The sequence below is a fragment of the Pomacea canaliculata genome, linkage group LG9 (genome assembly GCF_003073045.1).
Source record: "Pomacea canaliculata isolate SZHN2017 linkage group LG9, ASM307304v1, whole genome shotgun sequence".
Taxonomy (NCBI): Eukaryota; Metazoa; Mollusca; class Gastropoda; order Architaenioglossa; family Ampullariidae; genus Pomacea; species Pomacea canaliculata.
In genome coordinates, this window is record NC_037598.1 from 5972681 (window position 1) to 5997358 (window position 24678).

A 24678-nucleotide genomic window follows, 5' to 3' on the forward strand; every position below is an offset into this window, starting at 1 on the left:
AGAGTTCTACTGCTGAGCAGCACAGAGGGAAGACATCCATTTTCCGTATATGACTGTCTTTGTGGGAGGGAGGGATGGAAGTGGACAGAAAAGATTTCAGTAAAGTAGTTCTGGGGATGAGCTTTCAAAGAATCCATACCACAGAGCTGAAAGCTTGTAGTCTATTCTTAGGAAGTATTACACAATTATTCCTGTGGAAACACTCTTTTACTGATTTGCTTGATAGTTTTATTTTGCTGATATTTATAAATTAGATGGCATGTGCAGAAGAATGGTTCTTGTTATAGGTGATGCAAACTCTAAAAGCTTGTCAAAACAAGGTCATCAGAACATAATGAAGATGTTCTAAAACACCAAGTTCAAGTGGCACACAGCTGTTGCAAAATGCATGAATTGTATAATTTTCACATAGATTCATGCACTTGAGCACGAATGTACATATAGATACACACATACAGGAAAACAGCTCACCTTTTCATTTTCATACCACAGCATGGCATGGTGTCGTGACAAAACTTTGCAGTCAAAGATCCCATTGCTGGCACTTGGCCTAGCACGTGCTACAGACCTCCCAATTTTCACAGGCTCATGCAGAGAGATATGTCGTTCCTGGAAAGGATGGGAGTTTGGACGACATGACAAAATTGCCAGTGCAGACATGGTGGGCCGAAGACTATCCTCCTCTTCAACCTGGACAGTAAAAAGAAATTAATGAGCATATTACTTAAAATGTTGACAGAAGATTATCTTCCTCTTCAACCTGGACAGTGAAAATACATCTATGAATGTATCACTTCGAACAGCCCTACAAAATGCCTCACTGAAACAGATCTGGGTGCTCTGACCATGCACAATGTAGAAATCTGAATAGTACTGTTAAAACTTAAACTGAGACTGTAGGTCACCAGGAATAGATGACAGTTTTTGCTCTAATTTTTTGCAAATATTGAATAAAATCTTGAAACCACTCAGAACAAACCACATTAAAACATTTTCTTCCTGATAAGGTGACTCGTGTTTGTTAATTCCAGATAAAACTTTTCTTACTGTATTTTGGACGATGCAATAAAAGTAAGAACAGCACTGCTATTCTCATTAGAAACTGATGAAATAATTTTGGAAATTTAAAGATATTTATTAGTTAGAAAATGGAGTTTTTGGTTCAAAACCGAAATCATTTATTCAGCACTGAATTAAATTCTCATCCTTACAAGTCTCATCAAGTGTAATTTTATTCTTGTATATTTTTTGGTACATTAAAATATTTTCCCTAATAGCAGATTTTGTTCTGGCCTCTTGAAGTCGTCTTGCTCTTGAAAAATTTCCATTAGAATTATGTGCTAGTCTTACCTAATGCTGATCTCGATTATCTGGTACGTATGAAACAGGTAAAAGAGATTACCTCTTAAAACAATTTAATCTCCTTTATAACGTTCCTAACATTTCATTATGGTCTAATGAGATAATAAGAGCTCTAAAATATCAGCGACAGCGTCAATCTCTTGCAGACTACGGCTGAAAACAATCCTTCCCTGCACGCGGCTGCGGCTGGGTAGTTAAACTGTTGAGTAGATACTATCGGAAAATGAATACTGATGTCAGGTAATAATTGAAGTATATTATATTAAGAAATGCCATATGCTGAAAATTCTGACAAAGTTTTTCAGCAATATAGTGAAAATTAGATGCTAAATAATTGCTGCAGATCTTTAATGTAGGCTGCGATCCACTTTTCTCCTTGGGCTTGCAATTTGTTTACTACCGCAACCTGCGGTTCTGACCTTAACTGTCTACCGTGAAACTATAAGACTTCATCTATGAATTTAGACGTTCAAGAAATATCAATAAAGCATTCATGCGTTCGAATCTATTTTATATGAGAAGATACACAGGAAAATACAAACCATTCTGTCCTACATTTATGTACTTCCTTCAGGAGACAGCCATCTTGTAATAACCATTACATACTCTCTAGATATCGAGAGTAATTTTTTTCTGGTATCAACATTACTCAGTTTCAGTTTATGAGCCACGCTTACTGTGTTGCAAAAAAAAAATATATCTCCCACTAACTACATTTATTTTTAAAATTCTTTGTTTAGTGTGCAAATCTCCGTGAATCTTATTCATTTCTACGTTTTGTTATTAAAATTTCGGCTGCTATGAGAGTATTTCAAAAGTAAAGATGGATGACAGAGACCAAGTAAACGAGAAGCATCTCGACGAAGATCAGCAATCTACTACCGTACTTCCATGGGACAGGTTCTCAAACTGGATCCACTGCTGTTGTGTTGTGACTTTTGATCTGGAACTTGGGCAGGCGATGGAGGTATTGTTGTTTACCATTTTTTTAAACGTTTTCTTTACCCCCGCAATTCTCACTGAATCTCCGAGGGCTGATGCTCTTTTACGAGTTTTACTATCTAAAGAGATATTGCAGTTAAATTACATAACAGACTACGCAGTAAACTCTTTGATACATAACCAACAAAATCACATTTGGAAAAAAATATGTATTATATTCAAGCGATTTTTTATAATCAATTATTCTTCTGAATGTTTTAAGTTCATGGACATATATGTATATTGTTGTGAATTGTTTAATTATCGTGTTCATCGGTCATCGACATCAGTACTTTTTTTTTAAATACGTACGAAACAAGAGATGAAAACTACCTCTCTCTATTACCTCTGACTTACCTCTATTGCACTTCCAATGTTAATACAGTAGTACTGTTCTTAACTGACAAGCTTGTACCAGTAGCATTTATCGAACAGTGCATGGTTTCTAAGCACTTATATATCATTATTCGTGTTCGTTTTCACTTGCATCTTTGCAATTCACCAACTCTTTAAGATATATTTCACTTTTCTAAATTTCAAAAGTCAAACCTATTATACTTTGCTTACAAGCTCTGCAGGATAAGGGTGCGTGGGTGGTGGCGCAACGGTTGGCGCCTGTCACCAATACAGTGAGGGTTGGCTTTCCTGGGTTCAGCTCTTGTCTCAGGCACGCTGTTCTTTCTCTGAATGTGGCATCTGGTTACAGGGCTGGCTGCCTTGCCGTCTTATAGCCTTAATTGCTGGTTCAGCATAAAACACTAATTCCCCCCACTCCCCCTGCTGCTGCAGCGTAGAGGATGGGGAGAATGTGTGTGTTTTAACAGTATGAATAAGTACAGTAGATTTCTTTGAAATGTTTTCATTTTTATTTAAACTGTCATTTCTTTCTGCACTATTTATGGTTTTGATTGTTTTTATCACATTGTTCCTATATTGCAGCTGATATACCCAGGCCATGTTAAGTTGTCAGACAAAGAGGTGAGTTCCAAGTAGTTCATTAAATTTTATAAATTACAAGAAGTGTTTTTCTCTTTATTAAGGATTTTGAATTTTTCATTTATATTAGAACTAGAACTTTACAAAGCACTAAAGGCACTCTAAATGAAAGTGTGTCTTGATGGCAATATTACATTATTTGTAAAATCAGATTTACATGTAAAGTAAGATCTTTACAGGAATCATGCATGAAACTGAAGATTTTTATATGATTTGGCTGCCCACAGTCATACATTATTTCATAATTCTTTATATAGCAAACAAAAAGTATAACTTTGGTTAAGTATATAAAGAATATTATTTAATGCACCCAAATTGACATGTTGTTTTCTTTGCAGAAAATGAATATATGTTATTTGTCTTTTCCTGATTCTAATTCAGGTTGGTGCTGGCTACTACTTTTATAAAATGCATTTGTGACGAAGTTTGATGAAATTGAAAAATTATAAAATTACTGCAGATAATAAAATAGTTAATAAGAAAGTGAATAATATATAGTAATGGGTCATCAAAGGGGCCCTATGCTCCTCAAAGGGGCAACAATGAAAAAACTAAACTAATGAGTCGTCAAAACTAGAATCACATTTACTTATTTCAAACCCTGTCTTTGGCTTTTTCTTCCTATTCCACCTGAATGTTTCTTTTCCATAAAATGCAAGGACCCCAGTTAAAATTATTGGAGGTTTATAAAGGTTTAAATGCCTTTTTTGTTAAGACTTTCTGAATTTAGTTATGTTATTTTTCTCATTGCCAATTGTTACTTTGCTCCTATTGAAATAAAGAACTTTCTTTGCTGAAATGACTTTGATAATATTGCTGTTTGATATGTTTCCGAATCAACATCAATCATGTACATTTTTGTAAATAGTTTATATGACATTGTAAAATGTGTATTTGTTTTTAGTGTATTTTATTGTGAAGCTTGAGAGACGAAATATAATGATAGTTGCAATAAATCTCGAATATTTTCAGGTTGTATGGGTGATACACAGTTCCACTTTCGTATTCGCCAGTGCCCTGGTCGCAAGCCCACTGTGAAAGCACACAATGCTTATAACAGAGACTGCCCAATTACTTTACAGGTAAAGCTGTTTAATAGCCTACTCACTTTCCAAATTATATTTTGCAAAGAAGATTGCCAACTTTATAATAAGGGCAGTCCAGTGGCGCAACAGTTAACACCTGTTACCAATACAGTTAGGGCTGCCCTGGGTTCAGCTCTTCTCGGCACGCTGTTCTTTCTCTGCATGTGGCATCTATTTATAGGGCTGCCTTGCTGCTGGCTCGGCATAAAACACCAAATTCCTCCCCCCCTCACCAACTTTGTAATCTAATTGCTTTTTGTGGGGTCTGAAATTTTTTTTTAAATTAAAGGATAGTAATTAATAAATATTAATGGTTTTTCAGTGTCTGGACTGGTGTTATACAGTTTCCTACGTAACTATGGTTATTTTTACAGAGTGAATCAGCATACTACTATGGATTTGTTTACTTCCGTCAAACCAAAGACAGAACAATAAGAAGAGGATACTTTCAGAAGGTAATACTGTTTAAAGTATCAAAGTTATCTCAGTAAAATATTGAAGTAATCAATATACAAATATAATAAATGTGTGATTTGTATAGCACATATTCATGCTCGTAGAGGAAGACATGGACAACATATGAAAGAATAGAAGGATGAACAACAGTACTGATGATTAATAAAAGACAAATTTAAAAAGTGCAAAGAATCAGGTAACAAGAACAGAGAGTATTGTGATTCTTCAGAGGAAGGAGGGGTTGAAAAAAAGAGTAGATGTTGAATTTGTATATTGACTACCTCAATAGTTCATATTGTCATTTCAGTTTGCTTGCTTAATATTTCGTAACTCTTGCTATTGATCATCTACCTCCTTTTTATTCATTTGTGTGTACATGTGCCTTTTTTCTATTGCCTTAAGCAGAAACATTGCCCTGAGACTGCTAGGTTATCATACATTTTACCTTTCAGCGATAAAAAGGATGGCCAAATTGTCGTATTTTATTGTCATAAAAAAAGACTATCCTACGCCTGCCGAAATCTCATGCCAAGAGGTTTCTTGAGCAATACTTTTATGCTGGACCTAAACTTTGGAACTTGCAGCCATTCTGGGTTCAAACCATTCAAACTGTTTCAGTCTTAAAGAGGATGTTCAAGATTTTCTTGTTTCTGAAATTTTTCTTGCAATAACTCCATTTTGTTTTGATCCTGTGATGTCTATGGTTAAGATGTGGGAACAATATATACTCTGTATGGGTGTGTGTTTTCAGTGAGACCATTATTACTGAGTACTATTATATTGTTTACATTCCTCCCTATCAGTGGTATTCTTTATTCATGACCTAGTAATGTGAAATGCAAAAAGCCAGGCTACATCTTGGGGTTCCACTCGGTGCATCATTATCATTGAGACCTTTTGTTAAAGATCTAACCTCTTTTTTTTTTTTTTTTAATTGGAAAAGGGCATGAGTGATGGTGGCCATGTGTCTAGCATAGATAGCTTAACCATGCGTACATTGTGTTCTGTTTGCACTGAACAATTGTGATAGCTTCAGTAAAATTGATTATTGAAGCTGTGTAATTTCTTTTTCTTTAAGTCAGTTGTGCTGGTCACCAAACTGCCTTTTGTGGCCCTGTTTTCTCAGCTAGTCAGCATTATTGCTCCAGAATATTTTGACAATGGGGAGCCCAGCCTTGAAGCAGGTATTAAAATGATTATTTATATATTTATTCATATCATTGCTGTGTTTATAAAGAAGAATGTACATTAATTGATAAAGAAGCAAAAATGGTGTTAAGGCATTACTATTTGATGGTTGTATAGGAGATATCCTAGCAATGTATCCTTGTCATCTGTGCTTCAGAAGGCAAAGAAAGTGTGCATGCATGCACAGGAAAGACACGATGAGGCACCTGTATGTGCATGGACATTTATGTATCAGCTTATACATGACAGTAAAGGCAAACATGACTCAAATATGGAATCTTATTTAAAGACTGTAACACTCAAATATGGGTTGACCTAAATTTTAACCACCCACCTTGCTGAATGCTATAGCCAGTCCAACAGGCATTGTGTAGTCAGTGAGTTACTTTTTGTAGCATCCCTAAAAATGAAGTTTTGACCCCAAACTCAGGTGAGAATGGCAGTGTTGACAGGCTTGCATCTTTCAAATAATAAACAGTTTTTCTTTTGAGATCATGGGAATTAGCAGTGTATGATGAATTAAACCTACTCCTTAAAAAATAGATTGTTGTTCATGTTAGCTGTGAAATTTTAAATTAAATACACTTTTTAAAGATTTTTTGAGTTTGAAGCAACTTCTGTGAGTTTCACCTCAGGTATCTTTTATATTTCCACTTATTGATTGCAGGTATAAGATTATCTTTTAATAATTAGTGTGAGAAAAATAAAAAAGCTTAGGATTAATTCTGTTTTTCACAGTGTCTAAGTGATAAGTTTTCATTTCAGCTTGCCATGATATTGACCAATGGCCTGACCCTATACCAGGTGACACTCTTAATCTGCCAATCATGGGAACAGTGATTCAGGTAAAACATTACACTCCCAGGCAAGGGCTAATTTACCATGAAATTGTACCAGGGCTTTTGCTTTGTTTTGGTTTGTCTTCCCACATGCTTATTTTTTTTTAGTCAAAATTTTGAAGCTGCAGAATCTTTGTGAAAGATCAAAGTGAATGTGGGGATTAGTTTGACATAATCTTAGAAATGTTTATTTTGTTTCATTCCTTGGTTTAAATCTAAGTATTATCATCTAAATGTGTAGTTTGTTTTCTTTACACAGAATTGCTTTAGCCTGTAGTCTTTTAAGTTATTTATCTCTTATACCTACTTTCTATTTCACACTGATGTTTCACACTGACTTAAAAGGTATAACAAATAACACTCTCTTTGTTGTATTTTAAATAAACAGCCTGTGTTTATTTCCATTACTTTGTAATAGTGGGCTTTCTTAATATTTTTTTGTTTGGTGGTGGGACTTGGTTGATTTGTAGGTACGAGTGCCTTGTCGGTCAGACAGGTTGGTAGGTGGAGTGCAGGCAAAATCTCAGGAAAGGGTAAGACCTGCCCGACTTATTTGTATCTTAGAGTGCCTAACAAAGCATGAACAAGCTGTTCTTTCATGTATGTAGCACCTTAGCACTAATTAACTGATTACGAAATGAAATGGTATCTCTTTTTGAGCATTCTTCTGTTGCTATGGCAACATGGCAGTGAAAAAGTGGTTGGCTGTTCACTAATGCCGTGTCCCAGCTAACAACTGTGGACCTATTATTTACTGTTGTTGGCAAGAGAATGCCAGGAGCACTCCAGCCTCAGAATCATTTTGTCTCCAATCACCACTAGAGGAAACTTTTTGTTTCATTTTCTTTGGTGCTCCACCCATTGCTTTAACCCCTATTGCTTTTTAATGATTCATAACCTTTTTTTTTTATCTCTTCATTTTACAGTGAGAAAATAACACCCATGTGGCCTTTGCCTAAAAATTTATGTTTGTTTATATTATCCAGATAAAACAGATATTAATAGCATTTTCTGTGTGGTGTTTGAAATAATTATCCATGTGGCTTAATTTAGAAACCTGTACTTTCACTAGAAAATTTTATGCATCCAAATAAGCAAGTATTAACAACCAAGGCAACAAATGTGGGTATGTGGTATTTTTTTATATGGTATAGGTTCTTATATATATGTGTGTGTGTAGGTTTTTCTGCATTTCTTAGCTTTATTTTGGGAAATTTCTGGTTTATTTTTGTTCATATCAAGAGCAAAAGAGAAGCACTTATGATTTTGACATCTTATGTACATTTTTTTCCCAGTGCGGTCTGTGTTTTAAAATTCTTTAGATGGCTGTAGATCTTAGCTTGTTTAGAGGACCCAGATTGCTGACATTTAAAAAGGAAATCTTAGTTGACTGTTTTATGTTCCCCTCTTCTTAATCACTGTATTTCTTCAGCATGTTTCGTTACATTACTAACATAGGCTAAAGCTTGATGACATTCATGCAAATTTTTATTATTTTCAATTATTGTTTGAAGTAAATACAGCAAAATTCTCATGTAGCCATTAATTTTCAGCTAAGTCATTAGTTTCAGCCATTAATTTTTTTGCACAGCTTTTTACCCTTTCTGGCAAATATGGTACCGATTTCTGTTGGATGTCCAGGGAAAACATTCCTGTCACATGCCTAAATGAGTGCTAAACTTTCAACCTCCTCTTAAGCATACTAATCTGCTAGGCTGTGAAATATACATCTAATAAAATCAGGCAAGCATTTGCACAAATAATGAGTTAAACCAAACCCCTGAGGAAACAGGAATGCTTTTTGATGCAGATCAATTGTTGCCCATGTACCAACAACCTAATTACTTTCTAAAGACACTTCAGAACACTCTAGTTAAACCACAGTGTATAATGATCTCCTGAACTTATGTCGAATGTTGATACATTAAAATTAGCAAGCAAAGTGCAGCAGACATTGCATTAACAGTTTGTGAATTGCATGCAGTGTTTCCATTTGATTGCTTTCGTTATACAACCAGAGCTTGCTCTTTCTCTGAGTGTGAATGATCTCTTGCAGCACACAATACCAGCTCACTCAGTCTTGCCAACGCTACATGAAGTAGATATATACAGGTAAAATTATAGATCTTTTTTCCCTCTGTCCCTTTGTGTGTGTGTGAATGCAAGTGTGTTTGGGTGTGTATGTGAGAGAGGTATGGGATTTTTTATTTATGGCTTGTATAGACTTCTTGCATTTCCTTTTGGATATTTTTTTGTTGTTGATTTTTTTCCCTAAGATTATTTTAGCTTGTAATCTTTTGTTTTTGGATAGGTACTTAGTAGTTCTTGCTAATGAAGAAAAATTGGAACATGAAGATTTTTTTTCAGTGCTTTTCATAGTATCCTGCCACATGTGCAGCTATTGTGGGAACTTGTGCTTATTGGTGAGGTAAGCAAAATATTGTTAAAAATGTCAGTAGTAAAAAAAGTCTAGAATATTTCTGACACCAGGAAATTCCTTTTGTGCATTTTTTTGTTCAACATTCTTATTAAAAATATTCTCTCAATTAAGTATTTTAAAAATAGTAAAGGAGATAACTATAACTATAAGCAGTGTTTCACTAAAGCAATCACATTAAGAAAGATTTATTAAAGACTGATTAATGTGTGGCGTTTTAAAGTGACTGGTAGTTACTGGTAGTAATGAAAAAAAGTATGTATAACGTGACAAGTGCAGTTTTGAACAAGTTTTTGCAAGGATTTGTTGATAGGAGGAAGTAATCAGATTAGTAAACAAGACAATTTTAAGTTTATAACATTTTAAATCAAACATTTATCTAAATTATTGTAATATAAATGCTAATTTCTATAATTTACTGATACAATTAAGAATATCTTATACTTTAATCATATTGTAATTTTGGTTCCTTTAGGTCCATGGTGAAACCTTTGGGAAGTAATGTAATATGTAGTAATTAACTCAACCTAGTCATTGGGAGGTGAGTGGGTAGAAATGCTTCTGGTTAGCCATAAACATTCATAGTCAAGGATTACACATAGTATAAAGGTGAGAAGCATTTTCTGTTCTGTAATGCATGATTTTCTTGGTTATTTTGCAGCCTGTTGTCGTGATGGCAGCATCTCCTTCAGTGACCTGTAACTGTGTTCAGGCACTTATCAAGTGAGTTATTTGCTTGGCCACATATGTTCTTATGAAAACCATGGGCCTCTGTAGTATAGATTTAGATAAGGAAACTTCAATTATACCTTGAGTCACGTGAATTTATAACCACACAGACATAGAAATAGACATGGTATAACATATTTGTATGTATACACACAGATATCCATTCATAGTGCATAATGCAATACCAAATTAAAGCACAAATAAACACACCAACAGGAAAAGATCCTGTGTTCTATCCTGATAAGTAGCTGGGCTGTTGGAATTTTCTAACAGTTACATTTTCACATATGTTTTCCCACTAGTGATTCACTCCTTTAACTTGCAATAAATAGACTTATAGTGGAGTAAGGGACGTTGTATTGTTGTATTCTAGGTCATAGTCATTAGAAACATCCAATTTGCCATATGTTGAAATAAAGAGATGCTTATTACTCAAAAGTAGATACAAACTTTTTTGAGAAGAATTGTTTGAAACAGAGTAGATCCTTTCTGGGCTTATTGTGTCATTGAATTCATCTGGTGGCAAAATTTATTCCTTTCTCTGGTTTACGCATGTGCTTATATAAACATTTGTTTCAGCATGATCACACCTCTTAAATACTGCAATGACTTCCGCCCATACTTCACCATACATGACAGTGAATTCAAAGAATTTACAACAAGAACACAGGCACCGTGAGTAATTCTTGGCTCTTTGTGAATATTTTCATCATCTTCTTTTACTACCAGGTCAGGATCTCATGCCAGTCAGAAGACAGTTTAGCTGTCATCCTGCAACTATTCCAGATATAAACACAAGCACATATTCTTAGATCCTGTAAGCATTGAATAGACACTTATTCATGCACTGGTGTAAATGACTTCCAATTTATTTTTGAAAGACCCATCAGGGGTCATGAAAGTTATCTTTTTCTGTAATTTTTTTTGTCTACAAGAAGAATTTCACAGTCAGATTTTTAATACATTTCTGAATAAGAAGTGTTTATTTCTTTGGACTTATGTTTTCAACATTATGTAGCTTTCCTTGAACTTAATGGACTGTGATGTAGACACCATTATTGGAAACATCAAAGAGGTGCTACTAATAACAGCTCAGGAAGTACTAGGACATCAAAGGAAGAAGAAACAGCCCTAGGTCAAAAACTATATTCTAAATTTTTGACCAAAGGACAGCCTTGAAGAAGAAAAGGAAAAGCAAACCAGAAGCAGCTTTCAAGAACAAAGAAGTGAATTGTGCCATCAGAAAAGGAACCAAGGCAGGATTGAAGGGAAATTCCAGATCAAAGAGGAGGGAATGGGATAAGGTAATAGTAAGAAGCCCTTCCAAATATTAAAGACCTTCACCAAGATAGCTCAGCACAAGACCTCAGTCATCACAGACAGCAATGGCCATACTCAACTGATGGATTGTATTGTAATGACCAGTACATGTTCCAGCTGAAGGTTGATTCAAATATCCTTCAAAACAGACTAGAACCAATGAACCGGCAGACCTATCTTGTACCAGTCCTACAGGGAACAGGTCAGTAGACTAGCACACAATCTGAAGGAAAGAAAATCACCTGGTGTTGACAGCATCCTAGCTGATCTGCCATGTCAGTTACTACTTCTGTCCATGTGCTTCCCCGCAGTGACCGTTACCTGTCAAGACACGAATGAATGAGTTTGCCTAGTCATTATTTTGTTCCACCAGCTGAATCCTTGGGTGATCTTTTTTTTCGCAGACCACCAGTTATTCTTGGAGTGACCAATCCATTTTTTGCCAAAACTCTTCAGCATTGGCCACACATCATACGCATTGGTGAGATGGGAGGACTTGGTAAGAAGGTTTTAGTTACCCATATAAGTAGTCTGTAAACCTGAGTTTTCTTACTTTTTTCTTTATATTATTTAATAATAATACTATTTTATAGCACCTTATCCCAGCCCTGTGAACAATCTCATGGGGCTTGACAAAGAATGACACATTTGCAAACACATGCTCTCTCTCATAATTTCTTATGCTAAGGATATAAAGACACAAAAATGACTTTTAATGAAGGCAAGAGGTGATAGTAAAGATTTTTATGTAGCTGTGAACTGTAAGCTTTTCCAGATGCCTTTAAAACAACTTGTGCCATTTTTGCTAGAAGCCCAGGTCTAGCAGAAAAAAATATTGCCCAACTAGAGACTTCACAACATAAATCTAGGATTTTCTGAGCCATACCTTTTCGTGCTAACTTGCAGTATTTAAGCATTTCTTAAAGCCTGTCTACTTTATCTCTGTTAAAAGGGACTTCCCCTAAACCATTAAACAAATTGAAGAAAGCTGCATCCTTAAAAACACTTGACTCCAAGCCAGGTATGTGTTTTACTGTCTTCTTGTTTCTCTCTCTAATCAGTGCTTCACCCTTTTCTGTTGTGTTTACTGTATGCCTTATTCTCTTATAATGAAAATAGTCTGTCTTTAATAAAAAGAGTAACCCCACCTATTTATGCATTGTGGCATAAAACCATTGTTCAACTCACCTAAATCGCGGCCACTAAAGGTAGTGGACATGCATTTTGGTCAGGTTATATAAAATAAATTAAGAATAACCAAGAATGATACAAGTAGTGCTTGATTACCTTCTGAAATATAAATGTGGAAAAAACACTCCTATTTACCTTAATTAAGTCCTAGATTTCCTGTTTATGCAGTTTCACAGGAAGGTGCCTAGCAGAAGAGATGAAAAAAAATTGATCTCTTGAAGTAGGGTTTCACAAAGTAACTAGTCCTATCATCAGAACACTTCCATAAAACTCTGTTTAGGCATCAGTAAACAGTTTGTGGTACCAACAATGGACAATTTGGACTATCCACAATAAACACTAATTTATCATTCCTTTGATATAATGAAGATGACTGCAGAAAACATTTAGCATGTGTTTCTCCACTTAATTCTCTTAGTCTGCATATCGAAGGTAATGTGGGGAAAACATCTTCTTTATGGATCTTTGATAGAACAGCTTCAGTCCTCAGGCTTGTTTCTGTAATGTCTAGGTAAAAAGCAACTTTGGTGAGTTAACCCTCTTGGTAGCTTGCAGATGGTTAAAGTTTTCCCATTCCAGCTTCACCCATTTTCAGTAGCTGATTAATTACAACAAAGGCAATCACTTAAAGTAGCTTCACATTTTGTGCATGGATAAGCCTTGGGATATTTTCAAGAATGCATATTTTTGAAAGAGTATATGGCAAGCCTCAAATGATGCTGGAAAAACTGAGTTAGATTCTTGGCACTTATTTCAAAGCGAAAAAATAATGCTGTCTTAAAAAAAATGTGCATAGTTATTTAAAGATATAGCAAATGACCCTAAAAACAATAGCAGTGCTATGTAATGTGTGTGGTATCATTCTGCTTGAAGCTATTTATTGTTCTTACCAACTGCATAACAGAGTGTCAGCAAATACCCAGTGCTGGGCAAACGACAAATGGAGTGAAAACACTTTGTTTTTACATATTCTTGGATGTGTTGTATTTATATCAACATATGTAAGAACATTTAAAAATGGAAATAATAATAATAAATGCATAATTTGTAAAGTGCATACTCACACTCCTAAGGAGCATGCTCTTAGCTCTTAAGAACGAGAACAAAACATGGACCGTATATGAGGGACAGGAAACCAAATAACATATGAACTATAAAAGTATAAACACCCATACTAAAATGAAGAATAAAATCAAATACAGAAAACACAAAGAGGAACCAGATAACAAAAACAAGAGCTGAGTGTAACATGATATTTCAAAAGTAAAGGTGTGAAAAAGGACTAGCAAATAAGGTTCTGGGTTGTGTTTTGCAGATAAATAGTAACAAAAGATACTCTACTTTCACTCACAAATATGCTTACTTCTTTGGCCCTGCATTATTTTATATCGGGACTAATAATTATAGCATCTGGATGAAAGCATGCAAATAACAGACTGTAAAAATGATAATAAGCAGAAGATAACAGGAGAAGTGTAGGCTGAAGGACTGCTTTAGATGGAAGACATGAGGTTTAACTCCTTCAGTTTCTCTTGTATTTGTATCAAATTTACTTTTTTTTTGCAAGGTTTTACATTGTAGATATCAGAGCTATTGATTTGCCCCTCAGATCACATGACCCAGTCAATAACATAAACAGTCTTCTGAACGTGCATGTGAACAGTTTATACATGCAATCCTCAGATGAATGACACCAAATCCTTCCCTCAGAAAACATGACCAAAGTTTGTCTGAACAACCCCAAGTGCTATCTCAGTTTTGATTGGACATGATTTTGATTGACTGTGACTAGAAGCTAGATGGGAAATACGCAACATTGTGTCAGTTTTGAAGCATTGTTAAACCTGTTGGATGCTTTCTGATGTGTTTGTGAACCGTTAAGTAGCTTCTTAATGGCAGTGAACTTTACATAAAATTTCATGTCCCTTTTGACTGTTTATACCTTTGCCTTTTACTTTCATTCATGGCTTGTTCATTTGTTTTCATGTTTCTGTAGATCAGCCAGAATCCTGCAAGTAGAACTGTGTATCTTATTTCGTAAAAATTTGCTGGGTTCACTTCTTGTGGGTCATTAAGAATGCTTTTCAGTTGTGTGTAAATTTTCTTATGAGAATGCATGTTTTGTTGGAGGAATAGGTGTTTTGTGTGCATGTTGCATAATGGTTTGCAGTCTTCACTGCTATTAATCCAAAGTAATTGAATTGAGGGGCAAAACTAAGCAGTTCTCATGCCTTCTCAGAAAGTTACACTTAATCTGCATGTCAGTTGTGAATGGCCGGCATTGGTTTCTTTTACTGGCATGTGTTTACATTATATGCTGTGGCTATTATCAGTTTATGGTTTATTCTAACGTGTAATGTTAGTATCTCTTCCCTGTTGGCACACTCTTTTTTTATTTGTGATAAATGATAATGAACCTGGACCATTGGAACAATGTGCATGTTTATTTTTTTATTTTAACAGGTTCAGATAGGTGTTACAGATGAGAGCAGTTAAATAACAAACATTAAAACATAAACTAGCAAGATAAGTGCTTTCCATCTTTACAAAGATCAAACTTCACTGCATAAAAAAGCCTAAACTGGTGGGTACCTGAAAATAGGGTGGGGAGAAGATGTGGAACCTGAAGAAGAATGGCATGTTCACGTACAAGAAAAATAGACAAAGACACAGTGGATGAACAGGTAGTGAATAGGTAGGCAGGTAGGAAGATACTTCTGTTGGGGTAAAAATATTATGGGGCCTAAGTGACATCAGCTGTCATGTAGATCTCTTGCTGTTTTTTTAAACTTGTTAGTATCTGCCATTTTGTTTGTAATAATTTTAAAAACCTGTAGTTTGGGATAAACAATAAGCGGTTTCGATCAAATATACTTATTTCTAATGTACCACTGTTATTGTTGGGCGGCCCGGTGGCGCAACGGTTAGCGCTGTTAGCGCCTGTCACCAATACAGTGAAGGCTGGTTGCCCTGAGTTCATTTCTCATCTCGGGCATGCTGTTCTTTCTCTGCACGTGGCATCTGTTTACAGGGCTGGCCGCCCTCCGCCAAGGACGGTCCCAAGCCCGGCTGAAAAAGGAGGAGGGTTGGGCGTGGGGCCAGCACCCCCACCCCGTAAAACAAATCCTTGCTACCGAAACATCGACAACAGTTAAGACTGTAGTCGATGGCCTATGCCCCAGGAGGGGTGAAAGGGCATAAAAAAAAAAAAAAAACTGTTATTGTTGGTATGACCAGTAAATTTTTATGTAACATCTTCAAAATTCTCTGCATGTGTTTATTTAAAAGATCTCATTATACATATATATCACTGTATATAAGTTTATCTAAAATTGCATGCCAGGTGTGTATACTCAGTACAAGAGCTTCCTGGCCAAAGACAAAATGATACTCAAGCGACTGATGAAGGTAATCTGTCAATATTATCTCATGTGCTAGGCCTGGAATTTCTTACGAAAGCTTGATTTTCAATAATATTTCAATAAACATAATAAAAGAGAAATCATTTGCACATTATGTATGCTTCTTTTTTCACTTTCTTATTTACAGGTTGTGTTTGCAGATAAATAGTAACAAAGCACACTCTACTTTCACTCAAAAATTATGTTTACTTCTTTGGCCTTGCATTATTTTATTTAGGGACTAGTAATTTTAGCATTTGTAGATCACAACAAAACACAAACGAAGGCCATGGACAGGTTGCATTCAAAGCCTGTGTTTTGGTACTTGAAATGTTTCTAACTTTTATTGCTTTTCCAAAATAGGGTTCACAGTCAAAGCGGCCAGTGGAAGCCCAGAATGCCATTTTGCGACGGCACTTCTTGGAGTTGACACAGAGCTTCATGATACCTTTGGTGAGAATATTCTTCATTTTCCTGTGCTTTGAATCCCTCTGTAAATCAGGTTTGATGTTAGAGATTAAAAATTAAAATGAAAGACATTTTTCTCTTAAGGAATTTAGTTAAATATGGGGCTAATATTTTCAGGAGCGTTATATGGCCAGCCTTATGCCTTTGCAGAGGAACATTTCTCCACACAAGGTAAATTTTTTGAAACACTTCTTCAGAACGAGCAATATTCTTTCCTAGAACTTATGTCATGTAACAGATGCTAGCAAAAAAAAGCTTTATTAGCAGTTGAGATATGTAGCATTTACAGAATGTTGACTTTGTTTTAGATTTGATTGTCGGTGATATGTGTGTGTTTAGCATATAATTATACATTAAGTCAACCCTTTACTTCTCCACCTGGATCAACCAACCTTAGCATAGGATGTTCTTTGTTTTAATGTGTATTTCTCTTCAGACAGTTCTAGAATCATGGCTACTTTTAAGTCAGGTTTTGTTTTTGTTGGGATTTTTTTTTCTTCCTATCCAGGGTGCACCATTATTGCGACAGTTTGATCCTGAAGAGTTCCTGCAAACTGTTGAGCACTCAGGACCTCAGTTGACCTCTGGCATTAAAGGTGATTGGGAGGCGTTGTACAGGTAAATTTCATTGGCAAAATCAAATGTTGAAATTTTTTCTCTTATTGTAATAACATCAGCTTTACTAACAAAGATAAAATAGTGAGAAGAGAACACTCAACTCAGAGGTAGTCCTACCTTCTCTTTGACTCCTTTCAGAAACAGAAAACATAAATCCCAAAAAAATATAATTAAGCTATAAAATATGCATTTTTTTTTTAAGGAGAAGCAAGAGTTAATGTAGTCAGTGGCATTTGATACTGCTTTACATTGGTTGACTGACTGACTTACTAAAGTGTGGAAGGATTTTGGATATATGGATGAATGTATAAAGAATGGACAGATAAACGGATAAATTACGCTGTGAGACTGATTTATTTAGTTATTATCAAAGAGGTAGAAAGTGACATGTCTTTGTATCTTTAAAATCCTTAAACTTTAGTTAATTTAAAAAAAGAAGGAACTCAGTCCTGACTATGCAAAATTTTAATACAGTTTGAATGATGAAGTTTAAAAAAAAATTGTGTAGCTAGCAAACCTTCATCTTCTGTGATATGCAGGCGCTTTTTCCGGTCACCAAACTTTGAGGGATGGTACTACCAGCGCCAGCGAGAAGTCAATCAGAAGCTGCAAGTTCTTCATATGGAAGCTTTGAGTAATTCTGTAAGTCAGAGGGTCAAAAATAGCTCACTTCAGAAAATGCCTACTCAACTGGGTTCAATTTGAAAATGTTAGTAGTTTACTCACTGGAATGTATGTGTGGATCTGACCAGTTCAGAACTGTTTACTCATAAATGTTTGCTATATTTTCTATGGAAAATGAAATAAAATACAGAAATACACTGATTTTCAATACAAAATGCAGAAAATACATCTGCAGTGGGTAAACATGTGCAAAGTGTTCATCCTTACATGGATACCAGGAAGTATTCACATATTAAGGAAAACATTGATATTTTATTACCCAGAATTTGGTCGAATGGATCCGAGACAAAGAAGAAGTGGAGATTGTGGATCTCATCTTGCGCATCAAAGAAAAATTGGTATATGAATATGCTGTTTATTTCTTTACTTGCAGTAATTGGGACCACCATGGTCTTAGTCTGTCAGTTCAATCCTAAAGAGTTGTTCTGAGGTTTCTTTAAGATTTCTAAACTAATGAACTTATCCTGTAAAATTGAAAAGCTTTTACATGACAGTTAGATAAATACTTTGTGAAATTTAGTCAAGCGTTCATCCTTATTTTGTCCAGTTAAGAATGACCTGAAGAATGGTGTTTACTGTACACCTGCAGTTGTTGACTACCTTTAAATTGGTAGTTTTAGAGTAAAATCTATTAGTATTATAGGACTAGTGGGCTGCAGTTTTTCTCCTAATGATTGGATAAAGCTCAGTGCAAAATACTATTTCCCCAAATCTGAATTAATACCCTTTATCCATTTTCAAGATATTATGCCTACAAACATTTCGATACATGGAAGAAAGTGAGATCACATTATGCCTAATTAGCATGTGTCCAGCTCTCCCATTGGTGGTTTTCTCGACTTACCCATGCACCATCCTCTTGCATGGTTCTATTGGTAGAGATGTATCATGAAAACAGAAGGGGTGGTGGGGGGTATTCACCTCTCTTTGGAAGAATAGTATCTTGTACTGAGATTTACCCATTCATTAGAAAAAACTTTGCATCCCAATAGTCCTTTAATTATTGCAATTCTCTGAGAAATTACATGGGATGTTCTCACATTTTCCTCATCTTATTTGTGTTGTGAATGCAGAAATTTGCTATCAACAACCACACAGTGGTTCAGCAAGAGAGTGTGATGAAGCTGCAGAAGCATCTTGAGAACATAGTGTCTGCTCTTCCGGATGACCTGCAGACCGTCATCAAAACATGACACCAGCTTCACAAGGTTAGGTTTAGAGCAGAGAAAGGCTACTGAGACAGACTTCTCAACTGTGATCAGTTGTGGGCTGGTTAAAGCCTGTTTTAGTGTCTTGCCACATGGGGCTGGCAATCAACCAGATCAAGACTGGAGGATTGTTTTATGAAGCAGCAGTATTCATCTAGTCAGTGACATTTAGATGGTGCATTTCATGAGACAGCTGTTTCATTTTGTTGCTCACAATCTTGGCACCTGGTAAAAGACGCTGTCCATTGATGGTCCCATAGTTAATGGCCAGGGGCAGTCAAGTGCTAGGGGTCTTTGGGTACCATTTTACCAGGAAGGGTAGCCTCACATCGACAAAGAACTAGCAAGATCCAAGGCAGCAAGTATGACATGTCTGTTTTGTTGTCTAAAAATAAAGCTCTTTCTTGGAAAAGACAAAGATGGCAGCCACTGTCTTCTGAAGAGATTTATTTTATTTAACTCAGAAGATTTTTGGTTTCAGGGAAAGGTCATTGCAGGTACCTGGTGCAAGAAACAAGGACTTTTTGTTGTTGAAAGAGAAGACTTGTTGTTGCCAACATACTAACATTTTAGCACTGTGAAATTGGATTCCTATCTTTGGAAACATGGTTGGACATATCAACAGGATGCTTTAGATTGAGCAGATGTGTGTTGAAATCTGTAGACAAGTGCCCAAGGAGCAGAATGTTAAGACTTTCGGCACCTTTTTGTCTTTTCTTCCAACTGTTTTTTTAAAAATATCTTTTATTAAGTTAAGAAGCATAGTATAACTCGAAGTGAGAGGCTTGGTCCAAATGAAATCTTGCTGGAAGTTTTGGATTGAAAGAAAGCTCACTTCAGTAATAAAATGTCTTAATTAATATGGGTGTTATATTTGTCTTAGAAAAGCTGACAGGTGCTTTAACTAACTGATATTAATTCATTCAATGCAGTCATTGTAAATACACCAATTGCGGCATACGTCATTTCTTAAATTCTATATGATTTGGTTGCTGGAATCCAATGCATAGTAAGAATGAATGACTAAAAATGGGAAAATATCTTAGCTTATTTAGGGGTTATTTGGCCTTGAATTTTATGCCTTCAGAAACTAAAACATCTAATGGCATATTTTTAAAGTTAGAAGATAGTAACTACAGTTATTTACTCGAGGTTGCTTATTCACATGAATCTACTCTACCAAAGGAACAACTCCAAACAAAAGGGAAACACTTTAAAGTTCATTGTCTTTTTCTAATATTTAAATATTTTATATTCCTTTTCTTTAAATTCTTACTTCATGACTTGATTTCGTGTGATTAGTTTCAATGTTACCGTGATCTCCTATAACCTTACTCTATTTCACTCAGATTTATTACAAGAAAACAAAGGAAAAGATTCATCCAATATAAAGCATTTTATAGTTTAAAAATACTCTTTACAGTTTTGTGTACATTATGGTTGTCTTTATTGTAGATTTATAACTGTTCAAGCACAATAGTCTTTTATGCTAGCCATATGACATGTTTGAACACAGTGTGGTTTGTATCAACTGTGCAACATGTTTTGAAAGAAAATGGAGGAAGCGCTTTGTGCTGGCTTTGCCATAATTTTAATGGTCAGAGTAACTTGTCCAATGATTGAGGTAGCATTACAGTTGAGCACAAGGAATGAAATACTGTCATAAGTATTTAGAGACAGATGTGTGACAGATAATGTTGAGATTCATGCCTGCAAGAGGATGAGTTTTTTGGGTTTTTTTGTTTTGCATAGTTCACTGGATTTTAAGCTCTGTGAATTTTAAAGTGATTTGAGAGATTTTTTTCTCCATATGTTATTTTTAATACCCCTCTTCATGAGTGTTTTGTCCAAAAATGTCAGCTTTACATTTTTCACTTTCTTCTCAGGATGCCAGGACTTAGGGTACAAAAATAACGTCTTTCATCCATACAGGCACATCTATCATCTGAATGTGTAGTCAGGCATTAAATTTAATATCTTTTTTCCCAACTGACCAATGATGGTTAAAGTTTCTCAGAAAATGTTTAAATAACTATAGCATCAATTTTTTTTTTTAAACTCATCTGTGTTCAGTTACTGGGAATGTTGTGCAGTGGAGTAACTATTTACTTTACAGACAATTGACAATCAAGAAGAAAAACTGGCCTGAGATCTTTCACATCCAGGTAATGATGTCAAAGATGTCGATAGGCACCTTTTGAATTTTGTCAAGAGGGTTTAACATGTGTTAAAGGTCACATTAATGATTTGAATGTTATGATCTGTGCCTGAAGTGTCAACAAGCAAAAAACATGAACTCTTACATTCCCCCTTTCCCATTGAGCCTCCAATCTCAAGTATTATCAGATGAGCATGAGGTGGTGTTTAAAGTTTATTTAAATATTTTAGGAAGTAGGGTTGGGGTTTGCGTACATCATTTTTGAAGTTCTACTTAATTTCATTGTTTGGTTAATGTAAAAACTATGTTGAGAATGTCTTTAAGTGTGTGTGTGTGAAAGAGAGAGAGACTGTGTGTATGCATGTTTGTATGCACAATGTTTGTTTATGAACATTAATGGAATGAAACACCATCTTTTCTAGTCTTTGTATCATGAATTTTTAGACATTTGAAGGTTTATCTTTCTTTTTAAAATATATATAGTCATGTGTAACATGCATTGTTTTGATGATTGTTAGCAATGCAGATGGTTAATGTTAAACTCAACAGGAAGTTTGATAACAAATGTACATAAGACTTAAGACATGGTGGACCATGAGTGCAATCATTTTCAGGTGCAGGTGCACATTATATGACATTCTACAATAAAGTTTGATGCACTGTAAATTTAAGGGAAAAAAGTCTGTAAACCATTAGTCTTTAGTCTTTTTGTTTCAGGGATTGTTTCTCTTTTTTTTTGCAGTGAGTAAAAGATCATTTTGTGTGTGCATGCATGCATGTGTGCATGTTTCTCAGGTTATTTAAGCATTCTTATTAAAAGGTCTGCGGAAAGGTTCTCAGGTTATTTAAGCATTCTGATTAAAAGGTCTGTGGAAAGGTTGTTAGTGCACTAGCTCTAGCTATCCACTATGGTACAATTTGCAGTTAGGTCTTTTTGTTGTTGTTTTTTTTTTTTTTTTTTGACTTCCTCTACTACACAGTTTAAAAAAATAGTTTAAGGTATTAGTGAAGTTTTGCACCTATATTGATGAATAACCATAATGAAGATTGTTGATCTTTCTAGGCTTTGTGTACTTTTTATCATTTCAATATTTTAAATTATAGCTGTAAAGACAATGGCTAACAACAATACAGAAAACTGCAACCAGAGGCACAACAGTTAGCGCCTGTCACCAAGACAGCGCGGATTTGCTTTCCTGAAATGAGATCTTGTCTCGGGGTTGCTGTTCTGTCTCAGTATGTGGCATCTGTTTATTGATGCTTTGCCATGATATAGCCTTAGTTGCATAAAACACCTGTTATCCATACCCCTTGGGTTGGAAGTCTCAGTTTAATGTGTTTATCTTCAGTTTCAAAATTTTATAACACGTCACATGCATTGACTTGCCAAGCTTAGACATTTTATTTGTTGATAATATTTTTATTGGTTGCAAATTGTTTTTTTTATATTATTTTATAGAGGTTATTATCAACTTATTGTTTTATGTGAAAGTAAGTTTCAGATATTTTTCGGTTTTTCCATTGTGGCTTAAAATCTGAAAACCGTTGTGGTCGAGTACAATTCCAGGAGTATTGCATGCTTACATATTCTTTCACTGACAACTCTGAGATGTCTTGTGATATCCTGACAAAAATGTGTTTATGTATGAAAACAATACCTTCTCAGAATTTCCAGAATGATCGGAGTGAATTTTTCTAAATTGTTACTATGATCAGTGTTAACTCTTTTGGCCACCAGATAGTATAGCATAATGATTGGTAATATTAAGAAGTAAAAATTTTGTGCTTGGTGTATGCATTGTATGAAAATGGTAATCATGAATTTTGAAAAAAGATACTTTTTTTAATATAACTGTCAGCTTGCAGACACCTTTTCATTCCATGACATTTTGTCCAGTTGTATAGTTATTTGTCCCATGTTAATTTAAGAATTTGACAAATTTTATTCCAATGCAGTGTTTCAGCATATAATTAACGAGGCTTTGTTTACATGACTTTGGAGCAGAGGTTTTCTGGTTTTAAGGAAATTTTTGGCCAGTGGCAGAAAACCACGCTTTCCTACCAGCCAGATGGGTGTCTGATTTATAAGGGTATAAAAATGGCAAAAGAAAAGGTTAAACACCATGCACTAGCCATGCTTACACTTCACTGCCCATATAGCCTTGAGGCTATGGGACCCTTTTATCAATAGAATTTTGTCAGTATGATAAAATGTGGTGTTTGTGTCGTGTGCTGTGCGTTTTGTAATAAGTCCGACATAGAAATATTGGCAAGATTGGCCAGTTGTCTGGTTGTCTTGTTTAAACAAAATCTCATGAGCTAAGGCACAGGAAAATTTTTAAAATCATTTTTATGTTGTGTTATGATGTATTCATTTGAAGCTTGATTTTCTTTTTAAAATACGTTTATCACAGTGAATAGTAAAGTGGCACACCTTGTCATGCTGCCATGGCATGCTGAGAGATACTTTTAATTTTTGGTATGTGTTTTTAATGTCTTCTAGAAAGCAAGGGTAAATGCATCTTTTAATTTGAGTCACTTTAGATCTTTCTCACCATCTAGATATTAATATAGAATGGATGGGCTCATCTTATGATCTTTTGCTGACATTTGCTGAGTGACTTGGACTGTTAAACTGTGAAAGTCAGATAGTGAGTTGGAGCAAAGTTTATCTCCTGATTAGAAGTTGTTTTCATGAGAAGAAGACAGCATAAGCTTAAAATATTGCAGCTGTGATTGGAGAGTAGGAGGAGAAAAATTCAGTCTGGCTGTTTAGAAGATGGGAGTTGGGATCTTAAAATTTTCGATAGAATTGGGTTGAATCTTGAGTCTGTTTGTGTGTGTGCCTGACTGCGCATGTCCGTATGATTGCTATGTATGTAGGTACATGCAAGTTGTGCAAGTGGTTTTCTAAGCTCACATAAAACAGATGACATACACAACTGACAGATAATGAAATAAAAGCTGCACATTTTCTTTAAAAAGTGCATAAGGTTGAATTTTGTTGTGCATATATATTTTGTCTATCAATAAAATGTTCAAACAGTATGGCAGCCTTGTCTTGAAGTCGCAAGTACTCTTTTTTTATGCATTCCTTAGACGGAAACCCTCACTCAGTTGCAGCAACATGGAAAAATTCTTTCAAATGGATTTCTTTAATGTGAAGGAAACTCAGTTTAAAAGGATTCATTTTTGAGTACTTTATCGGCAGGTATAAAGTTAGTGGGAGGCTTTGTTTGACACTATAACATCTGCTGTTATTGTGAGACTTTCCTGCACCAATTTTATATTAATGTAAGTACGATGCATGTATATCTGATTAGTCTAATTGGGGCCTGTGGCTAAATTTCCTGTGCGAAAAACTCTGAAAAGGAGGGTGGAGTAGTTGCTTCTGTTGCGACACCCGTCTATAGCTACCTAATTCAGGACCGGTGTTCAGTCGGTGGCAACGAAAACATACGCCACCACTTACGTGGGTGGCCGCGATTTGCAGGTTCACTTACTGCCAGGGCAGATAAACATTCGTACCCCTTTATGTCCAGCTCAAAGTCGGGTAT

At 35.3% G+C, this 24678-nt stretch overlaps 2 protein-coding genes across 15 annotated transcripts in view; one reads left to right on the plus strand and one right to left on the minus strand.

The window, feature by feature from the left end:
• LOC112572115 (sarcolemmal membrane-associated protein-like) overlaps window positions 1-1978 on the minus strand; it is a 48874-nt gene extending 46896 nt beyond the window's left edge. For 4 of the 10 annotated variants that reach the window (XM_025251657.1, XM_025251656.1, XM_025251650.1 and 1 more), the window contains exons 1-2: window positions 1905-1977; window positions 472-690 (exon numbers count right to left, since the gene is read on the minus strand). In XM_025251657.1, the coding sequence (XP_025107442.1) occupies window positions 472-690; window positions 1905-1907 (222 nt within the window). In that variant the 5' untranslated portion in view covers window positions 1908-1977. Of the gene's footprint in view, window positions 1-471; window positions 691-1904 lie in introns of all 10 variants that reach the window. The other 6 variants (XM_025251654.1, XM_025251651.1, XM_025251653.1 and 3 more) reach the window with 2 other exon arrangements.
• Window positions 1979-2035: 57 nt separating this feature from the next.
• On the plus strand, window positions 2036-24169 carry LOC112572118 (protein DENND6A-like). Of its 5 annotated transcripts, none has more exons than XM_025251662.1 (22): window positions 2036-2329; window positions 3283-3321; window positions 3678-3720; window positions 4312-4421; window positions 4799-4879; window positions 5959-6064; window positions 6834-6913; window positions 7378-7440; window positions 8964-9019; window positions 9275-9335; window positions 10006-10067; window positions 10653-10748; window positions 11798-11892; window positions 12346-12414; window positions 14581-14595; window positions 15928-15992; window positions 16349-16438; window positions 16571-16624; window positions 16962-17071; window positions 17611-17713; window positions 18019-18093; window positions 18829-24169. In XM_025251662.1, the coding sequence occupies exons 1-22, from the start codon at window positions 2186-2188 to the stop codon at window positions 18946-18948; spliced, it is 1737 nt and encodes a 578-aa protein (XP_025107447.1). In that variant the 5' UTR covers window positions 2036-2185; the 3' UTR covers window positions 18949-24169. The 5 variants fall into 5 exon arrangements, with proteins under 5 accessions (XP_025107447.1, XP_025107450.1, XP_025107449.1 ...); XM_025251665.1 differs by having other exon boundaries at window positions 11798-11874; XM_025251664.1 differs by lacking the exon at window positions 14581-14595.
• The last annotated feature ends 509 nt before the right edge of the window (window positions 24170-24678 follow it).

What these genes read in the sequence shown, in the direction of transcription:
- LOC112572118 (XM_025251662.1), top strand. Translation starts at nt 2,186, where the DNA reads ATGGATGACAGAGACCAAGTAAACGAGAAGCATCTCGACGAAGATCAG. An exon ending in AACTTGGGCAGGCGATGGAG is followed by an intron (nt 2,330 to 3,282) that starts GTATTGTTGTTT and finishes CCTATATTGCAG; the next exon opens with CTGATATACCCAGGCCATGT. An exon ending in AGGCAAAATCTCAGGAAAGG is followed by an intron (nt 7,441 to 8,963) that starts GTAAGACCTGCC and finishes GATCTCTTGCAG; the next exon opens with CACACAATACCAGCTCACTC.